The sequence below is a fragment of the Physeter macrocephalus genome, chromosome 2, assembly GCF_002837175.3.
Source record: "Physeter macrocephalus isolate SW-GA chromosome 2, ASM283717v5, whole genome shotgun sequence".
NCBI lineage: Eukaryota > Metazoa > Chordata > Mammalia > Artiodactyla > Physeteridae > Physeter > Physeter macrocephalus.
The window spans coordinates 64043318-64067016 of NC_041215.1; the positions used below are offsets into that span (position 1 = coordinate 64043318).

The 23699-nt window shown below is 41.5% G+C and overlaps 1 protein-coding gene across 2 annotated transcripts in view; it reads right to left on the reverse strand.

Annotated features, from left to right (window-relative positions):
- The window catches only part of ACVR1 (activin A receptor type 1), a 129308-nt gene that overhangs the window by 39520 nt on the left and 66089 nt on the right, over window positions 1-23699 (reverse strand). The window contains exons 1-2 of one of the 2 annotated variants that reach the window (XM_028478186.2): window positions 17429-17487; window positions 9587-9743 (exon numbers count right to left, since the gene is read on the reverse strand). Coding sequence is in view for 1 of the 2 variants with exons in the window: in XM_007111810.4 (XP_007111872.2) it covers window positions 17429-17495 (67 nt within the window). In the remaining variant the exon portion in view is untranslated. Of the gene's footprint in view, window positions 1-9586; window positions 9744-17428; window positions 17503-23699 lie in introns of those variants that run through there. The other variant, XM_007111810.4, reaches the window with a different exon arrangement.

Here is a 23699-nt window from a genome sequence, read left to right on the forward strand (position 1 = left end):
AAGGGACAGTCTTTATTTCTCCCTGCCTAGAGAAATCCAAGAGAAATTCCAGCACCAACCTATTTCTATGAGGATGAGAAACATATATATCTGTTGACATAATCCAGCAAAAAGTTTACACTTGCCAAAAGCAAGTTGAAAGATAGTATTTCTAGGGAGTCTAGACATGCTTGCCACTCTCAAATGGCACAAAGCTGGGCTGAGAGTTGCCAACTATGCTGCCCAACAGGTGATGATTCTTTGGAGGGAAATGGCTGGGTGGGGTGAGGGGCAGAGTTAGTGGTGCCATATTGATTGGTGATCACAGCAGAGAATTAAAAAGACTATTCAAAAACTGGGCAATAAAGCAATTTATGTAAATTTGAAACACGAAACATGTATTTCAAAACCCTAAATAATTTTTAAAGGTCATTGATATCCAAAAATACATACTTAACACATTAAGGAGGTTGTACCTATTGATGCTGGGTTGGGGAGGTGAGGTTAGTGTTAGGATGAAAGGGTAAAGTGAGAATAATATAGGCGAGGAGCAGATCACAGGCTGATAATGAATTGAGGAGTATGAATCATTCACTCGCTGCACCTACGGCCCCCCAGGAACAACAGCAAACAATAATTGTAGACCATACAGGATTCACTCATCACTGATCCTATGGGAATGGATGGTCCAGGGTACCAAAGAATTAATGACACTCTGTGGTTCAAATAAAAAATTGTCAATTAAAAAAAAAAACAATAATAATTTCTCTGGTGTGCCCTCAGAGTGAACTCTGCTCTTAAAGTTCCAGCCCAAACTGAACTCTAGGTGCACAAGTGCAAGAGGCCTACTGCCTTTGCAAGGTCTCTAGCTTTTGAAAGGATGTGGGGACTGTCTGACAGATGTTTAAACTGTAGCCTAGGGGCTTCCCTGGTGGCGCAGTGGTTGAGAATCTGCCTGCCGATGCAGGGGACGCGGGTTCGCGCCCTGGTCTGGGAAGATCCCACATGCTGCGGAGCAACTGGGCCCGTGAGCCACAACTACTGAGCCTGCGCGTCTGGAGCCTGTGCTCCGCAACAAGAGAGGCCGCGATAGTGAGAGGCCCGCGCACCGCGATGAAGAGTGGCCCCCGCTTGCCACAACTAGAGAAAGCCCTCGCCCAGAAACGAAGACCCAACGCAGCCCAAAATAAAAAAAAAAATAAATATATGTATAAACTGTAGCCTAGAGAATTTTGCCAGAATTGAGCAGCCTCAAGTAAATACCATCTTTAGTAAGATTCAACCCACTACAGGCAACTCTGCAGTGCACCCAGGCATAATGAGGTATAGATCTTAATCAGACCTTATCCTGTGGGGTCATAAACTAAGTCGAAAACCAAGGTTTTCATATCTTCCCCACCACAATCAGGAAAAAGGGAAAAAGAGGAAGAAAGACAGCTCAGTAATATGTAATAATTAACTCAATCCCTGCTATGGAGGGACCATAAGCCCAGTTCAGCAGTTAGCAAATGGGAATGTACAAAACCTTCAACAACTTCGCTTCCTATTTTGCTTTTCACCAACATTTAATCTTCTTAATTTGTATATTCCCATAGAACTAATTAGCAGAGTCCTTCGTGAATCAATTCTTTTATATACGGCCAGATATAAATGAAGACCCTAAATTCACGAGAATGACCCCATACACCCATGCACACGTGTGCACGTACGCACACACTTCAGTTAAACGCCACTTTGGCAATTTCATCCGACTGAGTGGATTAGTCGAAGAGATGCCAAAAGGATTTTCTGAGCTAGGATTACTAATTCAACAAAGCAGGTTAAAAGCAAGGTAGTAACATTTTCAGAACTTAATATCCACAAGTCTAAGGAACACGGCAGGCCCCCCAAATGCCTATGACTCACTGTTTTGGTCTTGTTAAAATTTAGGAATAACCATTACATGTGTGGGCCTGTGATATCTTACTTGGGGTAGCCTGGTGGGTTGGGGACGTGTGAGAATTATCACAAAGCTTTTCTAGGGCCCCAAGCAAGGGTCTGTGGACCTCTAATCTCTCAGACCAGGATATAAATACTCTACACATCAGGGAACGCCGAGGAAGGATAGTCACCTTCTGTGACTGATTTTCAACAGTCCAGCCAGGAAGCACCACATCTGATATGAAGCATTTTACACTTGCCTGTGCTAATAACTAGGAAGTGCCCTGGCAGAAGGCAGCCAGTCTATGCTACCTAATTGACACTCATTTAAATAATGCAGTAATTGAAACGTCAAGCCAGAGGTATTCCCTGTGTGCGGAGCTCACCCACACTGTCTGTTCTAAAGGCACCTCCCGGCATTACTCAGTGTCATGGCTGGCACCCTGTGCCCTCTGTAGCCCCAGAACCAGGCCCGTGTGAACACACTCGCAGACCGCGTCTGGCTGGGAGCAGCAGGGAGTCCTCGGCACCACCTGGAAGGAGCCAGGGCTGGCTCTGCAACCAGAGGTACAGGCTCGGAATCCCAGGGGTTCACCGCAGCCAAAACTTTTAAAAGATTTTTCTTGTTCTGGGCGATACTCACGCTCACCATCTGGACACACCTACTCTCACAGCCTAATCCTAAACTGGCAGAGGAAGAGGCAGAGCAAAGAGCATCGAGGACTTTTTAAGACTGTCCACAGTTTGGGATAATCTCGTGCCTCGTAGTAAGCGTACCCGCATTTATGTCTTAAGTGGGACTGGAGCAATCTGGGCACAAGCTACAAATGGCTCTCCGTGCTCTCCCGCCCACCTGCCCAGTCATGCACTCCAGAATACTCTAAGGCATTTAAACTGATTATCATTCTAAATGGTGAACAAAACCCCATGTTCCCCACTAAAGTCCTTGACAGAAAAGACAAATGAGAAAATGGTCCAAGTCAACCAGCCTGTAGCCGTGATCCCAGGAGTCAGCAAAAGAAACAGGCTCAATCTCTTGTAGGCTCAACTCAAAGCAGCACAAATAATAGGCAGTTATTAGACTACTGCTATAAAAGTCCAATAGCTCAGAACTTTATAGGCTAAAAAAGGAACCCCAAACATACCTGGACTCTTTCCAACAGTATAAACGATTCATTCATTTGAAATGACAGCTTATATTAGGCTCATAGATATGGGAGTCCTTCCATCAGCTCCTAATCCGAGAGTGCAGTGTGGCACCTCTCCAGAATCTGAAAGCATTTGAGATCTCTGGCATTAAACAAAGGCTTACGGAAGGATTTTGCAATGCCAGGTATCACTGCCAGCAAGCCTGCTCCTAAGACGGAAACACAAAGGTCTGTCCGGAATGCCTAGTGAAGGGCATTTGATGGCCTGGCAAGAAGGCAGGCTATACGCCCAGAAATAAAAGACACCCAAGTACCTAAATGCTCTCATTATAATAAAACATCCACTTAGAGAAACCAAATCATATATTTTTTTTTTCCTGATCAGAGAAATTGATACTTGGTAAAGCTGTAAAAGCCAAGAAGCAAATATGTTCCAGGAGTTAAGAGAGAGAATAGAGGCATTTGAATAGGATCACATACAAATTAGAATAATGACAACAAAAAATGATGGTAGGGTTTCCACGATTTTGAACGCATCATGCCTCCACTCCAAATGTGTTCTTCCTCCAGTGTTCCCTCACTGAGCTGACCAGACTCACCCCCACTCAGATGAACAAGCTTGATTCCATGACCCTAAAAAAGGAGATGAAGGGAATTAATTCCCTGACAGGCCAGTGGTTAGGACTCGGTGCCTTCGCTGCCGTGGCCCAGGTTCAATCCCTGGTCAGGGAAGTAAGATCCCTCAAGCTGCGCAAGCTGCCAAAAAAAAAAAAAAAGGGGGAGACACAGTGGTCACCTCGGCCTACAAAAGCCCTGTTTGACCTGCTTTCTGCCTCTTCAGCTTCCCCTCAGATCCCCTCAGTTCCGAGAAGGGCTCCTCCTGCTTCAGGAGCTCAGGTCTGTTAGGTGTGGAATTCCCTCCACGTGGGATGCTCGGCTCCCTCCCTGCCGACGCCCCCATCCACCCAGTGTGTGCCCGCCTTGCCCTCAGATCTCACCTCACCTGTTACCTCCTCAGAGAAGCATTTGTTCACACACCCAAATGTAAAGCAGGAGCCACCTGTCTACACTCACATATGTGTGTCTGCATGGCTGCTGACCATCCAAGTCTTCCCTGCAGACCGTGAGCCCCATGAGGGAAGGAACTGAGCCTGCTTTGCTCACTGTTACGCTGTCCACAGCGGCCTCAGCGCTTGGCAGGAGGACAAGCCTGATGAACGTTTATTTCAGAATGAATTTTCTCTTCACAGACAGGATTTAGAGGTGGGAAGAGACATGATGCTGGTTTTCAGAGAAGACTGAGCCTATAAAGTCTTTAAATGTCAGCAGAGATCTTCAGGCAAGGCTTAGTCACCGAGCCAGCGTGTCTGTGCAAACCCCTTCTCCCCACAGGAGCTCGCCACGGCGTCACACCTGCTCACCTCCGCGGGCTTACAAGTGTGGAAAATTAGTACTTTCTGTGGTGTGGTAGGTTTTGTGTTTGCTTGTTTGTGTGTTGGAAGAAAGAGGTAAAATGCAAGAGTTCCAAAAACAAGGCATAATTTAATACATCAATAGAACAGCAAGGCTTTTACGGGAGGTCCTTCCTTGGATGACTGATTTGAGGACTTTTGGCTACTATGATGCTACGGTGATGAGGATGACATAACACAACGAGCGCCTTGGCTTCAGCCAGTTTAGGGAGGTCCTGCAGGACTTGCCTGCTCAGCAGGGAAAAAGATGCCCCCGGTCTCTGCTGCCCTTTTTCTCCTATCAGTGAAAACAATGGCATTTTCAGCAGGGAGTGAGGAAGAGTGAATTACATCATTTTCCCCTTCTTGCTTTGCTGAAGGTGATAAGGATTCCTAAGCCACCCTGCATTTGAACTGCTGAAGCTGAGAGGGGAAAAAAAAAAAAAAAAAAGAATTCCATCTGTTTATTTTGTGGCTGGGCTGACTCCTGGTCTGTGAAATAATCCATGTAAGTTAAGCCTATTGCAGCAGTCTCACCTTCTATTTCAAAGCCAAAAACTCAGTCTGTGTTTAAATGACTAACAAGTTAATGAGCACTGTGGGGTATGACCTAAGATGATACTGGTCTGTCTCTTCCATGCTTTTTATGAGTCCCTGAACATAGCAAAGACTTAGCTTTAACACATATGCCATGTCTGTGAAGCGACTCCTTCATAAGGGGGGAAATAATGACCCCTTTCTTCATTTTGTCTTCAAACTTCTTGAATCGTCGCTTCAGAGAAACAGATGATTAAGAGGCCTAATGAAAAGCACCCCACCGCAGCCCACCCCACACAGTACTGACCATTCTTGCATCTGAGTGAAGCTCTACTTGTTGGGAGAGTAACAGAGAGGACCACAGACTGAAGAAGAGGAAAAAAGCTGAGGAATTATAAACATTTCAGAGAAGTCATTCCTTGTTCAGATTCAGGAGAGCCAGTGATGTGGTACCATCTATAGCACGTCTTAGGCTAGAGGCTCCGATCACAGTGTGGGAAAAGGTGTTCCTGACTCTTTCTGGTTGTCTCCCCCTCCTCCCGGGATATCTGGGGAGTGCACGGCCCCTCCAGCAAGGGTTTCCTACCCAGGCTCTACACTGAAAATTCTGGTTTTGCAGGACACCCTAAACAAGGGCTCCACACGGGAACGGACAGCAGAGAAGGCCCAGCTCCCACTTCGGTTTCTCCTCCACTGCCCTACACGACCTCTTCCTCTGGGAATCAGGGACAGAACCTCCAAGGCTGCCAACCTTTGCTCTGCTTACCATCCGCCAGCCGCCACCACATCCCCACACCCTTTCCGGAAGCTTTCAAATCACAGAGATAAACCCTTCAAAAGATGGGCACGGCTCCAATTTGTTAACGAGTCTTAGAATGCCAGCCTCTAGGCATCGTGGCACCCAGAGCTAAAGGCGAAAATCTCTAGAATTAGTTAAATTCAGCTAAATTCTTCCTCTCTAGCTCCCTACCCTACCCCCACCCCAGAGAAAAGCACAGAGGGAGCAAGGTAATTTCTAGGCTATTTTCTTTCCAGCCCAAATGAAGCCAAAGAGATCAAGATATGCAAGGGTGAAAAACTGGGGCAGAGCCCAAGCCTCTGATATTGCTGCTTCCCTATTTCCCAATTTCCCAGTCATGTCCCAAAGCCCTACCAGGTCCAGATCTCCATGAAAGGTCAAAGAAAGAAGGAATCCCACGTCTTCAGTCCCATGAATACATGCCTTGTGCATCTGTATTCCAGCCTTTACAACTTGATCTTTGTCTTGCCTTTCTTCTTTACCCCATCAGTCTAATTAATATGGTTCACAAGAATTCATTAACTCCCAAATTCAACACGCTTAAGATTGGCTTCCTCATCAGAGACTAAAGATCCTACAGTCAGCATAAGACAGTTGAGTGTAGGTCATTTTGAGCTTATTCTTTTTCACCCCAGAGCCCACAGAAAGGCCCCAGGTGCCTACACTCAAGGTAGAAACAGAAAGACTTTCTACAGAATGCTGTGAACCAGAACTGGCTTTTTAAACACACATGCCTTCCCCCCCACCACACCCCAGTCTCTGTGGCACAGCACACCATTCCCAGCTTCCACAATAATCCTGGACCTTGGCAGAAGAAAGGCAGCTAAATCTGAGATATGTCACGAGGCCACTGGCTGAGGAGCAAGAATATCTAAACACAAACCAAGGCGAGAGCAACAGGCCAGAGTTTCCACAGACTCCCTTTTGGCTCCTGTGGCTGTAGAGCACTGACGGCCTAAAGATAACCCAAGACTCTAAGAAGGGTCACTTTTAAATAGTAGCTTGAGTACCACCAGTCATTTCAGAAGTATTTCCTTCCAGAGCCTGCTTCCATCCACATCGGCGTGCCAAGCCTGCCCAACGATGGCAAGCCCGCAGCAGAGATGAAAGCCCGGAAGGACATGGAAAGAGTCCCAAAGGGAAACAGACAGCTCCTAACATGTTGATTCTATTCTGTGCCCACATGTGGACTGCTGAGAAAGAATAATCTAGCAAAGAGCCACCTTGTAGAAGTGATCTACTGACAATCATTGGGGATTAAAGAGCATGTAGAAAATCAAACAAAATAGTTTTAACTCAATGCCTCCCCTCTCTAAAACTGAGGCAGGGTACACCATGATGGCTACCGTCTACGAGTGTTTTAGAAAAGCCTTTCCCTCCAAGAGAAAACATGTACCTCTCAGTCTGTTTGTCGGACCCCAGTTTGGCTGAGCACGGAGAACTGTATGGCGTCTTCAGCACATACTGCACATATGCAAGCACTGTGGCCACCCACTAACCACAACAGTGCCCAGTGGAACTGGCTCAGAGGAGCCTGCTGCTTTTTCGTTTCCTTTTAAGCCAGGGCCAAAGTTCCCAGGATCTTCCTAAGAACCCTTGAGATCCGCTCAGTCCCTCACCTATCCGCCCAGGGAGCCCACACTGTCCTAAATGGCAGTCGGCCAGGGGCTGGTGTACAAGGGACAGGTGTGCAGTGGGCTATTTTCAGTTACTATCTGCTCAAACGCGAGCTGCACATGCTCAGGAGGCAGGCAAGTTTTGGTTGCCTTTCAAACTCTGGGCAGCCAAGAGACATACACCTTCCACAGCTGCCCGGGCAACCAGCTGCCCAGTCCTCCTCCCAAGACGGGAGCAATGAAAACAGCGTAACCTGGCCAGCCACCATGCCAGCGAGCAAGCCGCACCTCTCATGTCACTGCCCGGGTTATTCTGAGCTGGGCTTATTGACACACCATGGCAACACGGGAACAAAGGACCAGCTAGAGGGATTTAAATGTCTTGCAAAAGTTGCTAGGAAAGTCAGCAGCTCAGCCTTCTGTTTTCAGACGGAAATTAGTATTAGATTATTGTCGTTCGCTGCTGCTGTTATTATTTGTGAGCTACCTGCAACAAAGGTCTTCTCTTGGAACTAAGGGTTTTGTTTTTGTTTTGTTTTTGTTTTGTTGGCCACCATCAAGTTGCTATAGTCGGGATGCCTTTGAAAAGGCAGCATGTGGGCCTGTCTGCCCCAGACCCTGCAGGAGGACTAGTTTTTCCTGTCCCTTCACCTCTAATCTTGCTGTAGCCTGTGATCCACTTCTACCACAAAATTCTTTCAAAGCACACAAAGTGCATCTAATTAATCTTTCAATAGCTCTCACTGCCCTCAGGATCGAAGACAAACGCCTCATGCACAAGGCCCTGCCAGGCTAGCAGGGCCTCAAATCTCAACCTGAATGCCTTCTGGAGGCTGCTCTGGCCATGCTGGACCACCCGGGTGGTGACCTGTATCCCCCCACTTCTCTGGGCTTGGCCCTTCCCCTGCCTAAAAAGTCCTCCTCAGTCCTTCCTTTGCTGGTCTAATGCCTGTTCATCCTCCCAAACCCTGCCTGTCCCCAATCCCAGCCTGGTGTGCCATGAAGGCCCTTCCGGCCAACACCCCTAGTGCTGTGCTGTCACCTTTGTCTCCTCCAACTAGACTGTGACTCTTTGACAGCAAAAACCCCTTCCAGGTATGTTGACATCACCAGTGCCTACCCCGTGTGCTCATGGTAATTTATCAACTGCAAGAATGTAAGATTGTCTTATCACTGATTCTCTTTTCCCAAACTTGGAATAAATTCTTTGAAAGGATGATGTGCTTTCTTACCCTGTCCCCAGCCCAGATCAGTTCCTGGGTCTCTTATTACCTTTTCTGTATTATGAGAATTATTTATTCATTCATTTGTCAAATATTCACTGAGCACCAAATACACGCCAGGCGCTGTTTTAGACACTAGAGACTAGAAAACACCACCACCAAGTCCTGGCCTCTCTCACCCTAGGCCTCACTTTGCATGGTTGACTCCTCACCACCACGCTGCTACTGCTAAGCATGGCTCTGTGGTAACGGCTCTTGAGAGCTGAGGTAACCCACATACAGAAACACAGTAAGAAGGAAGAAGGCGGCTCACGATGGTGTCTGACTCTGCCTCTCTCCTGAGAAAGGCTTGATTCCTATGCATGGCCAAGAGCCTTCCTTTCAGAAGACACTCTGATAGCAACACCACTGAATTATCAAAAATTACCCTAACCCTGTGCAAAACTGACAGCGTGAAGCATATGAACTAGGACATAATGTTAAAGATAAACACTGTGTAACTCTGCATGGCATCCTGCGGCATTACATACATCACAGGAGCCAAAGTTTAAACTGGACTGTTGGTTTTTTTTTTTCTTTTCTCTATCTATTCCTTATAGCTTTACCGAAGGGGTGTGATTTTTTTTCTTCATTTATATTGGCTTAGTGTAAATACCAGAATTCAGAAGGTAAACAAATGCAGCAAATAATAAATAAAAGAGGCTACTCCCTGCTCCAAATCACCGTTTGAATAAAAAATATAAGCAGAGGTTTTTGTTCTTGCTTTAAGGTGAATTTCACCACCCCCTTCCAAGAGGAATTTCTCATTCTGCCTCCTATTCCTTCTCTCCTTCCCACATGCCCCCAATATACATATCCTCAGAAAGTCCATGTTCCCCTCTAACCCATAACAAAGAATTAGATGCAGCATTACCGTGGATCTAGGAAACACCCAGCTCTGCAGAGCTCCGATTCAGCTGATTAGACTCAGGCAGCAGCTGTTCCAGTGTTATGACCAAGGCTGAGAAGGCACATATGTAAACTTTCCTCTTCCCGTCAAATCACTGGCTTGCAGAGACAGGATGGTCAGGCTACGTGAAGTCGTCAAAATAAATAAATAAATAAAATTTTAAAAGGTCTGGGCCAGCTTTGCTGGAGACTATCTGGGTTAGCTGTCAGAGCTTTCACCTGAGGGCAGCCAGGACTTCCCAGCAGTGAGCTCTTGGGAGCAGACTGGAGGTGTCTTTCTTAAACTGTGGGTTATGACCCATTTGTGGGTAGCAAAATTGATTTAGTGGCTCAAGACAAGGTTTCTTTCTTTCTTTCTAAATGAAATAAAACTGAATAGAATTTTTAAAAAAGAAGCAGGAGTACATTAGCATAGTAAGAGTAATCACTCTTTCATGAAATTTTCTTTTCAGATGCATGCGGGTCATACTCCAAAATGTTTCTAAATGTAGATGCACTGGGTCCAACTCTAAAATGTTTCTTACTCTGAGTCACAGTGAAAATTTTGAAGGCTGCCCTGCCCTGTGTCTTACACTATCTTGGAAAATCAACATGAGTTCTGAGTAATTATGACTATTTCATATAACCATTACCTATGGAAGCTTGCCTGAGGTCATGCTGAGCTATAGAGGGAAGTTCTGGAGGGCAGTGGTAATGTTTGGGAATTACAAATTAATTTTTAAAATTTTTTATTGAAGTATAGTTGATTTACAATGTTGTATTAGTTTCCGGTATCCAGCAAAGTGATTCAGTTATACATACATTATATTCTTTTTCATATTCTTTTCCATTATGGTTTATTATAGGATATTGAATATATTTCCCTGTGCTATACAGTAGGACCTTGTTGTTTATCTATTTTATATATAGTAGTTTGTATCTGATAATCCCACACTCCTAATTTATCCCTCCCTCACCCCCTTTCCCCTTTGGTAACCATAAGTTTGTTTTCTACATCTTTAGTCTACAAATTAATTTTAAAATGTTTTGTTTTCCTTGGTGTTTACTTTTCAAGAGCAAAAGCAGCACACATGCCATCCCTATAAATCTCCTGCTTCACCAGTTTTTCCATAAAGAGGAGATGGCATCCACCCGCTCCCCCTTGAGACCGACCTTTATAAAACAGAAGCTTAGAAGCTATTGCACTGCCCACTCACTGTTGACCACAAGGAAACCATTTAATGAGCTAGGGCCTTGGATTTGTTTCCCCATCAGTTCAATATTTGACTCTGATTGAATTTTTAGAGTCCTCTCCACACCCTACCACTAACTCCTCTCATATAAATACATTGAATATGAACATTTTATAATGTTCACTGGGAAAAAAAAATTGGACGTGGTTTTAGTTTAACTACCCACAGCTGAAACAAACATTCCCCAGAAAGGAAAAGCTGAAAGGAAGCTTTGTCACAGCTCACCTTGCATCAATAATATACTCATTCTGTTAGGTGAGAAAATGTGACAATAAAGAAGCAGTATCTTAAAAGTGTACAGCTTCACCTGATATTTACATTTTAGGTCCTCATAGTGGCCAATAGCTCAGTACATCTCATCTCTCTCCCCAACAAATCTCTCACATGATGATGTGTCAATGAAAGAGATTCGATTCTGAACAAAAGGGATAAATTATAGTAATGAGAAATGAGAGCAACAAATTTAATACTGAGACATTTCTCTTACATTCATTCACCCCTTCATGAACTTCCTGAATTCTCAATAATGAGAAATTCAAAGAAAGGCTTATTCTATTCTTCACCCCCAGTGGCAAAGAGGGGCACCTTTGTGGACCCTAACAAAAAGTCTATTGAAGTGATCTCCTTCCTTCTCTCATTGGGTAATTGGGCTGGAAAGTCTGAGTAGTGATGGCTTTGGAAATACTAAAATCAAGTCAACCCAGAAAATAATTTAGTACTTAGCAATCTTCTCTAAGACAGGCCAAAATCTCTTGCAACGAAACTCTGCAAAAGTCCAGCCTTCCTTGCTGCAATAAAATCTAACTATGGCTTGCAAATTTAATAAAATGTGGGTCATCTTAGCTTTGAAATATTTTTGAAGAAGCAGTATTCCACTTTAAGTTATTTGTGTCATGGTCGTCCCTGCAAATGCTCACAGGGACAAAGGTAAAACCAAACAAGCAGGTTCTGGAACAAAAATGGACTTCTCCCGGGTGGCATAATAGCAGTATTAGAGCATGATTAGTCTTATTAATGGGAAGGAAAAGGAAGGATATACAGGTAATTAGGGCTCAAGTGCTCTTCTCTGTGAGAGCAAATAAAAATCTTCCTGCAGCTGGAGTTGTATATATAATGAACATGAAAAATGAATACTGGTATGAGAGAGAAATAAAAAACACAAACCCAGGTAAAAGGGATTCATCATTTGCTACTGGAAGCTCTCACCTCAGCCTCTCAAATGGACTGGATTGAGCTGGATTCTAGCATGTACCAGATGTAATATGAATGTGGATGTAGCTAATTTAGGGGACCAAAAAATACTAAATTCTGAAGAAGACTGATAATGACTGAAACTCTTGAACACCAATCCTCAAAGTATAACACACCTTTTGTTGGCTGTATAACCTTAAGCAAGAGTTTTAACCAATTCAAAAGCACATCCCCACTAGCCTATCTCATTAGGGTAATGATGAGGATTATGGGAAATAACGAACATAAAACAGCCCAACATTGGGCACATATTAACCACTCAATAAACATTACCTATAAATCATCAAAGAGGCAGTTCTAGTAAGCAGTATTTTCCAAACTTACTGGGTCTTTTTGGCCCCAGAGCATTTAGAATTCCACAGAAATTGAGAAATGTTCTAAAGTACACCCATACTAGTCAAACTCTGCCAAAAGTACTCTTTGGGACTTCTTATTTGGCATGTTAACACTATCTAATCAATATTTAAAAGACATCTGGGAGTAACTGGGGAGACAAAAGGAAAGAAGCTTTCTGGTTTTTTGTTTGTTTTTAATAGACTAAGAGGAGTACAATACCCAACAAAATATATGAGAACAAAATCTCTATGACTTTCTTATTTATGCACCAAGAATGCCATTAGCTCCATTGAAGCCCAATTAATAAGGTGCCATAGCTGCTCTGCAAACATCAAACCTGGGTCTGTTTCCTTTTAAACTTGGTAGTCTAGGGCTTCCCTGGTGGCGCAGTGGTTAAGAATCCATCTGCCAATGCAGGGGACAAGGGTTCGAGCCCTGGTCCAGGAAGATCCCACATGCTGTGGAGCAACTAAGCCCGTGCACCACAACTACTGAGCCTGAGCTCTAGAGCCCCCGGGCCACAACTACTGAGCCCACGTGCCACAACTACTGAAGCCCGTGCACCTAGAGCCCGTGCTCTGCAACAAGAGAAGCCACCACAATGAGAAGCCCGCACACCGCAAGGAAGAGTAGCCCCTGCTCGCCGCAACTAGAGAAAGCCCATGCGCAGCCAAAATAATAAATAAATAAATTAAAACAAAAAAACAAACAAAAAACTTGGTAGTCTAAAGCCCTGCACTAGACAATCTATGAGGCTAATATAAAGTTTTTAGTTATTTGCCCTACTATTTACCCTATTTGCCCTATTTATTTACAAGTATTTTGTACTTGACATTTGCTTTATGACTAATGTTGAGTATATTACAATTAATTCTCAGTGGTTTTTTTAAAAAAATTTTTTCTAGTAAATATGCAAAAACAAAGAGTCTTTTCATAGAATATGCTATTGATAGTTAACTAGGAGTTTGAGTCATTGAGGGAAGACAAGACTAAGGCCACCGCTATTAAGATCAGAGTACCCTAGGTTGTAGCACTCACTGGATATTGTTTTAAAAAAGAAAAAAAGCTATCGCAACAAAAGGATGATGTATTCTTCTCCATATCTGTAAACATCCTAGTGCTGGTGTTATATTCAATAGCAAAACCTTAGTGGCATCCATTTCCATTTCAGCCGGACTAACTTGTTTCATTACAGATCTTCACTCTGGCATTAAGATTAAGAGGTCATTTGCTGGATCCTTTGGGCAGCTTAAGAGCTTAAAGCAGGAAAAAACATCCAATGGCTGGGTTGCTAACACTGTTCCATAAATGCCCTTTTCACCTCCTCTTTCCCCATTCTTTCTCCACTTCCCCTTCTCTATTCATATTACATTTCCACCTCCATTTCTCTTCCACTCTTTTTTTTTTCTGTCGTGCCCACACCAAGAGTCCACCAGGACAGCACATGAAACCTGAAGGATTGTCCGACCACACAGAACTGCTACCATACCTAGGGAAGCACACAGAATTTGGAGGGACTTCATTTCACAACATTCTTTTTTTTCTTTTTTTTTTTTACTGATCATATTATGTAGCAACTAAAAAGAGGAAAAATCCTAGCAACTTGCCCATTACATCTCCAGACATTGTCAAGTGTTCCTTGGGGGATAAAATTAACCCCTCAGATGAGAACTACTAATAACCCACCAAATATTCCCAGCCCATTTCTTCTTAGTAATTCTTTCAACCTAGGACCAAACCTCTCTTCTGGTTAAACACCTCCTACTCCTTTAAACTTGCCACGCAGGATCCTTATTTCATATCTTTTTGGCACTAATTAAAATGATTGCAGTATTACTGGACTGTATCAAACAAACACTGCTTAGAGAAGAATATAGACTATGGATACCTAAAGTGGTTGCGATAGCGTTTTTTAATAGAAACTTAATGTAAGCTGCTTTATATAATTGTAAATTTTCATAATAGTAAAAAGGAACAGATAAAATTCACATTTTTTATTGTCTTCAAAACCCAGTGCGTATTTTACACTTAAAGCGTATCTCGGCTTGTATCAGCTGCACTTTGAGTGCTCAATATGTGGCTAGTGGCTCCCTGACTATAATACATGTCAATGAACATGGGAAGGAGGGAGGAACAGATCAAATATTATACACCTTATAACAAAATAGATTTCTAGTATATCAAGCACTGATTTTTCCACAGTGTTGGCTACATTAACTTATATTATATGCCTCCTTGGAAACTTATCAAGTGTATAAAACTGATCACTATACCCCCAAGAGCCTGTAAGAGGGGGATTAGTCTTACTGGCCCATCTGATCACAATAAGGCTGAGATTCACACTGTAAGCACCACTCCTCATGGAGCAACCCTTATAAAATAAAGTGCAAACTGCTCAATGCACAATCAAATAAGAGTTTGTTTACACACCTTGAAAGATTTACACCAACATGCTAAAAGCAATTACATGTAAGTGCAGGGAATTATAGGCAACTTTTATTTTCTTTTTCTCTTGATTATCTCTTGTGGACTCCACAGAGGCAGTGCCATCCCTAAGTAGCTTTTTGCAAATGGGGAGAAGGGAGGATAGTGAGAATGAGTTAGGCCCTAAAATGTCTGTGTGATCCCACACAACTAAGAGTTATCCTGTGCCCCTTCAGGTTCTCACTGGCCCACCCACTAAGCATTCATTTACATGAAAACTGCTGTATAATTAACTGAACCTAATACCTAACTCTTTTATACATAAAAATACAAAGTATGTCTTATACTGTCTTAATGCATACGAAATTTTCTCAAAATATAACCACTGTGTAATCAAGGGACAAACAGTTCTCCGTTTTGTTGGGATTCTACCAAAATTTGTTCACCAAGTCAGAAAATTCAAGCACTGCAGGCAAGATCACTTGTGATAATTAAGTCACCGATACAATACACTAGTACCAATGTTTTCTGTTTTCTAAGACATCAAAGATTATTATATGTGTGTGTGTATAGGTATATATTTTTATACAAACATTTGTTACTTCATTACATCTTCTAGTGTACTCATGACCAACTACACTAGATTATATTACATTTGTCTATACATATTATTTTAATTATATGACATATTTAATTACATATTATTTTCAGAGAATTTTCTCTTCATTTCAGATAGTGAATTATATTGAATTTTTAAAATTTATGTTTATAAGAAAGGTATGGTGTGTATAAGTTGCACTCCAAGAAAATCAAGGGACATTATCAAATATGTATAAAAAGGGGATGTTCACATGCAAAAAAAAAAAAGAAATCTAGACACAGACCTTATACCCTTCATAAAAATTATTCAATTAACAGATCACAGACCTAAATGTACAACACAACACTATAAAACTTATATAACATAAGAGAAAACCTAGATTACCTCACTGAGTATGGCAATAACTTAAGAGGCATGATCCATGAAAAAAATAATTAATAAGCTAGACTCCATTAAAATTAAAACTTCTGCTCTGTGAAAGATAATGTCAAAAGAATGACAAGACAAACCACAGACTGGGAGAAAATATATGTAAAAGACATATCTGATAAAGGACTGTTATCCAAAATATACCAAGAACTCTGAAAACTCAACAATAAGAAAACAAACAGCCCAAATAAAAAATGGGCCAAAGACCTTAAAGACACCTCAATAAAGATATACAGATGGCAAATAAGCACATGAAAAGATGCCCCACATCATACATCATCAGGAAAATGCAAATTAAAACAATGAGACACCACCACATACCCATAAGAATGGCCAAAATCCAGAACGCTGATAACACCACATGCTGGTGAGGATGTGGAACAATAGGAACTCTTATACATTGCTAGTGGGAATGCACAATGGAACAGCCACTTTGGAAGACAGCTTAGCAGTTTCTAACAAACTAAACATATGGGCTTCCCTGGTGGCGCAGTGGTTGAGAATCCGCCTGCCGATGCAGGGGACACGAGCTCGTGCCCCAGTCTGGGAGGATCCCACGTGCCGCGGAGCGGCTGGGCCCGTGAGCCGTGGCCAATGAGCCTGCGCGTCCGGAGCCTGTGCTCCGCAACGGGAGAGGCCACCGCAGTGAGAGGCCCGCGTACCGCAAAAAAAAAAAAAAAAAAAAACTAAACATACTCTACCATACAATCCAGCAATCACAATCCTTGGTGTTTACCCAAAGGAGTTGAAAACTTATATCTACATAAAAACCTGCACATGGATGTTTATAGCAGCTTTATGCATAATTACCAAAACTTGGAAGCAATGAAGATGGCCTTCAGTAGGTGAATGGATAAATAAACTGTGGTACATCCAGGCAATGAAACATTACTCAGCACTAAAAAGAAATGAACTATTAAGCCATGAAGAGACAGGAAGGAACCTTAAATGCAAAATACTAAGTAAAAGAAGCCAATATGAAAAGGCTATATACTGTATGAATCCAACTACATGACATTCTGGAAAAGGCAAAACTATGGAGGCAGTAAAAGAATCAGTGGTTGGCAGGGGTTGCAGAGGTGGAGAGAGAGAAATAGGTGGAGCTCAGAGGATTTTTAGGGCAGTGAAATACTCTGTAGGATACTATAATGATGGATATATGTCATTATACATTTGTCCAAACCCACAGAATGTACACCACCAGGAGTGCACCCTAATGTAAATTACGGACTGGGGTGATTATGATGTGTCAATGTAGGTTCATCAATTATAACAAATGTACCACTTTGGTTGGGGGGATGTTGATAATGGGGGAGGCTATACATGTGTCAGGGCAGGGGGTATATGAGAAATCTCTGTATCTTCCTCTCAATTTTGCTGTGAACCTAAAACACAGCTTTAAAATAATAAAGTCTTATAAATGGGGGGAGGGGAGGATTGCTAAGTCTGATAGGATTAAGAACAAACTAGTTTACAGTAAGCCAAACAATACACAGTATATTCACCCTTCCCCAAATAGTTGTGAGCCACTTACCTTCCATACTAGGGGAAGGGAAAGCAATCATCATTAGCACAGGAAGAATCATCACTCCATCTACCATTGTACAACTGTGGAGGGAAAAAAAGAGATATCAGTAAAACAAAAAAATTTAACTGTAGGATGACAAATTAAATTAAGCATACCATCTTCAAACTGCCGTTCAAGGCCTTTCTTACAAATCCCCCTCACATAGGTTGCCTTATTTCTTAGTACATTTAAACATATACCCTTTACATGGATCTAAATAAATCAACTTAAAGAGTTAATCAGATTTACCTCCTACTGGTGGCCACTCTGAGGCAACTTTCTCTGAGTCTACCCACTAACAAAGAACTCAAAAGGGACATGAAAAATTCTCAGCTATAAGGCCAGGCATTCCTAAAGGACTTTAGGTTTGAATTTTATTTTATGCCACGGAATGCAAAATTGGCACCAAGTTAAAAACTCTAAGAAGCACGAATAGACTGTTGTAACACGATGTTAAAGATTAAGTGACTGAATAATCCAAACCAAATTACTATGTTTGAGCCTTCGTTTAAAAGGATTAGAGGTGAAGCAACCTACATCATCATAAGCCCCAAAAAAGAAAATAAAACAAAACACAAAACTGTAACTTATCCCTCATCTATGGCAAAGCAATGTATTCTTACATTAACCTCAAATTTAACAAGGCATAGACACAATCAAGACATGAAGAAATCATATAAAATCTTAATATATGAAACTATCACAGAGAGAAAATAAGATACTTGATATAAATTTTAAGTTGATATTGCCCTAAAACTACACTGGCAGAAGCTCAATGTTCTGAGTCAAGGGGTTACAACAGAGAACTTTTCCATCTGAATAATTCCTGTAAAATTTTGGAAATACGATGAGAGTTTGGCTATACAAATTCTTTATTACAGAGAATAATTTAAAAAAATTAAACCTTGAACTAGTTGCAATTTTCTGGATGGTAAAATAAAGATAAAACGGGTAAAGTTCTTTAGTGAATAGGTTCATGGGCTATCTTACTCTTAAAGCTTCAAAGAAAAGAGCAAAAGCCCACTGCCATCTAAGCTGTTTGGAATGGACACCTTCTGACTCATCTTCTTAAAATCAGTTTTTTGGTTAGTAGTCTGACTGTTCATTCCCTGCACCTCTATTCTATCTTACCATCCCTCACTTCAATTTGTCCACAACTGTATTTCAGACTAACCCTTCTCTAACAGCAAGGTGAGGGAAGGGGGTAAAGGAGAGTTTCATGGACCTTCCCTTTACATTTTTAAAAGCACATGGAACTTGAGTGACTCCCATTCTACTGTTGCTGTTATTATTACTATTATTTCCATGCTCATATAGATCTTTTCTAGAGCAAGCCTTTGTTTGATATAAATGCAAATGCCTCACTTCACCCTGGAACCCTCATAACCAGAACTGGCCCCTCCATCACCATCTTGTCTCTGTGCCTCCGAACAGAAACGCCCTGTTGGTTCCCTCCACCCCAGATGCCTTGAGCCTCCCCCTCCACCTCTCTCCTACCCTGCCATTCATGATCTAGCTCAAAAGGCAAATGCTTGGTGCAACACCTCTCCATCAGCAGTGATTTCAACCCCCCAGCATTGGTCTAACACCACTCCGATCAATCATTTGTCTATGTCAATCTCCAGCACTAGGCTACTTGCCCCCAAAAGGGGTGCATGCATCCAAGGGCCACACAAGACAATGCATTAAATTATGGGATGAAAATACTAAAACTTGTATCTTATAAAAACTGATTTAGTCTAAAAGAGTGACAAATAACTTGATCCTTTATTTGGTCTCTGTCTCAGTCCCTTATGACAGTCCACTACAAGAGGTATCTTGCAGAAGAAGTGGGAGTTCCACAATGTGAAAGAGTGGACATTGTTTGCTTATAGAATACAGCCATGTGCTATACTCTTGAGGGTTTATTGAAGTGGAATTACAGGTTGTAATGGCTAGATATAATGAAATGAGCCCTCCCCAAATTGCAAGTGTTCTAAATCCATTAAAGAAACTACAGATTGAACATGTTATTAATGAAAGTACCAGAGAAGAGTAAGAAAATGGTGGAACTGATATGGCTATTCCTAGTGGTTCTTTGTTAATCAGTTTAAAGAAAAGCAATTAACGTTCAGTTCACTGTGACATGAAGCAGGCTCACCAAATTCAGAATTTAAAAATACATTAAAAACTGATTTGCATCCAGTATCATAAACAATAAACATTATCCTGAGTAGCTTGAGATTTTCGTCAATAATACAATGTCATTACCGTTAGCCATACCTCAAATATTTCATCTTAAATCTTTTTAAAATTTCTATTTTATGTATGTCTTATAACACAGTTTTACTTTATATAAAACTTATAAGCAAAAAAAAAAGCTTATAAGCAACATACATATTGCGGGTACACACTCAAAAAACTTTTTAACTGATGGGATATTATCATTAAAAGCCTTTGAAAAGTATTGAACTATATCTCAGTCTTATCCTTGAACTTCCAGTCCGTCCTTCCTTCCTTCCTTCCTTCCGTCCTTCCTTCCTTCTTCCTCCTTCCCTCCCTTCCTTCCCTCAACAACTATTGAGAGCCTGCTATGTACTAGAAATTAGAAACTTAGAATGATAAAGATATACAAATATGGTCCTTACTATTACAGAACTTACACAATCTATGTATGGTGGTAGTCAAATAATCATCCAAAAGACTGCACAATTAAAAACTGAATTAAGTGTTAGGAAGAAACATGGTTAAATAAGACTGCTAACAAAACAATTTAAGATTTTTTGGAGGGTGGAGGAGCGTCCCTGGGTAGATTATATATAAACAGGAACCAGAAAGGTGAGTAGGAGGTACTACAAAAAGGATAAGAGTATGTGAGCTCCTGTGTGTGTGTGCGTGCACGTGTGCGTGCGTGCGTGTGTGCGCGTGTGTGCGTGCGTGCGCGTGCGTGTTTGTGTTGGGGTGGGGAGCACTCTGTGGTGGAGACAGGAGGGCATTTAAGGAAAAAGGCACAGCTTCTCGGCTTCTACACGGGTCCTGTGGCCAGGGGAAGCTTGGTGTTTCCTGAGGACTTAAGACATATTTCACATGTGAAAAAAAACACCAGGCTAGGACATAGGGAGCCTAGAGAGAAGAGTTGTAAGGAGAGAAAACCCAAGAAGGCTGGAGAGGTAGCCCCCGGCCAGAACCTGGGTAAAACATGGTAAGCCCTAGTAAGCCCCCTACTCACCTCCCTACATTCGTTGTCAAGGCCTCTCTCCACCCCATTCTCCCAGGCACATCAACTAGCCAGCTCCCTGCCTATCTCTGGACCTCTGTATATATGAAGCTCCCAGTGATTGAGCCCTTCTTTCAGGACCCAACCTGGCAAATTCCTATTCAACCTTCAAGCCTCAACTTAAATGTCACTTCCTTCTAGAAGCTTGCCTAAACCCTCATATGCCCTCATTACACTCTCATACACTACTTTGTTAATTTTTATTTATAGCACTTATCATAATTAATAATTACATATTCATATTTGAGTGTGTGCTTTTGAACATCTGTCCCCCTCACTGGACTGTAAACTTCATGGTAGTAAAATCTATAGTCTATTTTGTTCATCGCTACTAGAGCCAAGTAGGTGCACATTTAATACTCGTTGAATTCAAATTCTCCCTGAACTAATCAGCTCAATTTAACTTTAATTTCCAAAGAATTAGGAATTACCCACACCCCCCCGCCACCCGTTAACAAAAAAGCACATACACACCTGCAAAGGAATAGCAGGATTAAGACATTTATCATCTCTGTTAACTTTAATCTCTAGAATTTAGTTCAGGTAATAATAAAAGGCAGCAGTTAACAAGTTTCAAGCTTCGAAATCAAGAATTCTTTCACTATTTTAAAAAAGAATTCTAAAAGACAATCACCATTGACAATTTTTCCTGTCACAAAGCCAACAAAAGTCCATGCCCCTAAATACCTTTTAATTGATTATTATTGTGCAAGCAAAATTAAAACAATAATTTAGGCTCCTAAATGGAAAACAGGGAAAAAAAGGAGTTATAAATTCAGGCTTCCAAACTAATCTGCTGTTTATAGATAGCTCAAAATCTGCCAAAAAATCTTTGGGAAAAAAATGTCAGCAGCATTTACTGGTTGCCATTCTGTTCAGTGTCTGGAGTGTCTCTGCTGACCAGTTAATTCAGCTATTAAAAATGGTACTTTCAAAAGGAAAGGGAAAAGAAATGTAGAGAGGAGAATGTTCTGGAATAAATTTCCTGATCATATTTTACATATAAAGAACATCAATATGCTGAAGTCCCAACTTGAAGCCCCAAGGATCTATTTCGAATTTTTAAATATACTAAAAAAGAAACATTGTCTTTAAAAGTAATTTTCAACTCCCTTGCACTCAAGTATTTTTGGCTAAGGAGTTTCAGATGTGGGCTGGCCAAAAAGATGAACGGGTAGTGGGGAAAGACAGCGGCAATAATTCAATAGTTCAGGGATGCTTTACTCCAGTAGTTTTTAAAATTTTTGGTCTCAGAATCTCTTTATACTCTTGAAAATTATTGAGGACTCTAAGGAACTTGTCTATGTAAGTTATTTCTACCAATATTTACTCTATTAGAAATTAAAATGGAGAATGTTTTACATACTGTATTTGTTTTAAAATAACAAAACATATTACCCTATTTTTTTCTAAATTAAAAAAAGAACTGTATTTTCCCCCACAAAAAGGTCTAATGAGGAAAGTGGCATTACTTTGCATTTTTGCAAACCTCTATAATGTTTGGCTTAGTAGAAGGCAACTGGATTCTCATATATGATTCTGCATTCAATCTGGAATGACATGTTGTACCAGCTGAAGGAAAGCGAATCCAACTTCGTACATGAAGACGTATATGTGACTGGAAGAAGCAGGACCTTGTGGAACCCCTGAGAAAGTCTTGGAAACTCCAGAGGATCTCAGACCATGCTTTGAGAAGCACTGCCTTACTCTTAAATGATCAGTCCTTCTAGCACACCAGGTAACCAGATGGTACCAGGTATTTTAAGCTGGGCACTGGCTCGATACCTGACAAAAATGTTACTGCTCCACAGGTTTAGAAATCTCTTTAAACTCTGTAACATCAAGGAAGTCAACAATAAGTCTGGTGGTCAAGGGAGAAGGCATTAGATATCTATTTCATGTAGGAATAATACTTTATGTGCACAACGAAATATTTTTTAAATGAGACATAAAACTGTGATCAGAAGGTACTTCAGCAACCATCTCCTTTAGGTCCAACCAAATCCTTTTGCAATATTCTAAGGCTAAAATCCCTGACTGCAAAAATTCAGGCTACTGGGGGTTACAGAATATTATCTGAAGGGTTTGGAGTATAAATTTTTGCCCCAGTATATACCACCTCCTTTCTGTTCTTGGATAAGGCCCTCTAGCCCTGGTAACTGATCTTAATATTTCAGACACAAGGCAAAGAGCTATGCAGAAAAAGGTTAGGGACCTCGGGTCTTAACTAAGGTACCCTCTTTAAATCAGTGCCATCTTTTACAGTGTCTCAGGACTACTCCCTTGGGAGACAGAACAGTCCCATGATATTGTACTCAAAACAGGCATACCACCAGGGCAAAAGAGAGCTGCTTTCCAAATCCTATGGTACTTTTCAAACTCCATTTATAGATCAGACTGACATCCAGTTAGGGAGCTAGCGTTTAGCTCAATTTTTAACACATGTGGGCTTGAGACCAAGTTTGGCACTTCTTTCGCTCATCACAATTTTACAGCTGGATAAAGCCACAGATATACTGCAATACATCCCCCCAAAAATCACAAAGCATTCTGATGTCAGTCACAGAATAACCAGGAGTCTAATGCACTTCTATATACAAACTTTAGAACTCATATTAAGCAATATAGTTGATAATCTACTATAAGAATAAAAGATATTTCTAAAACCTAAACTTATGAACAGCAAACAACTTGTTATCTGTATGCTGAGGATGAAAGCAAAGCTGTAAGATGAACCCTGAGATTCTTTCCCATCAGAAAATTCTACAAAATGTTCATTTGTCTGGCCTGGTGGCCTAGACTCATTTGGTTTGTCCATTTGTTCAACACATAATCTACTGAGCACCTACTTGTTCAATAGGGACTTTCTTGATACTCTTCTCAATTCAATTTCTAACACTCTCCAAGTTAGAAAGAATCTTGAAAGATGGATTGTACATTCACTCATGCCTTTTTTTTTTTTTTTTTGCAGTACGCGGGCCT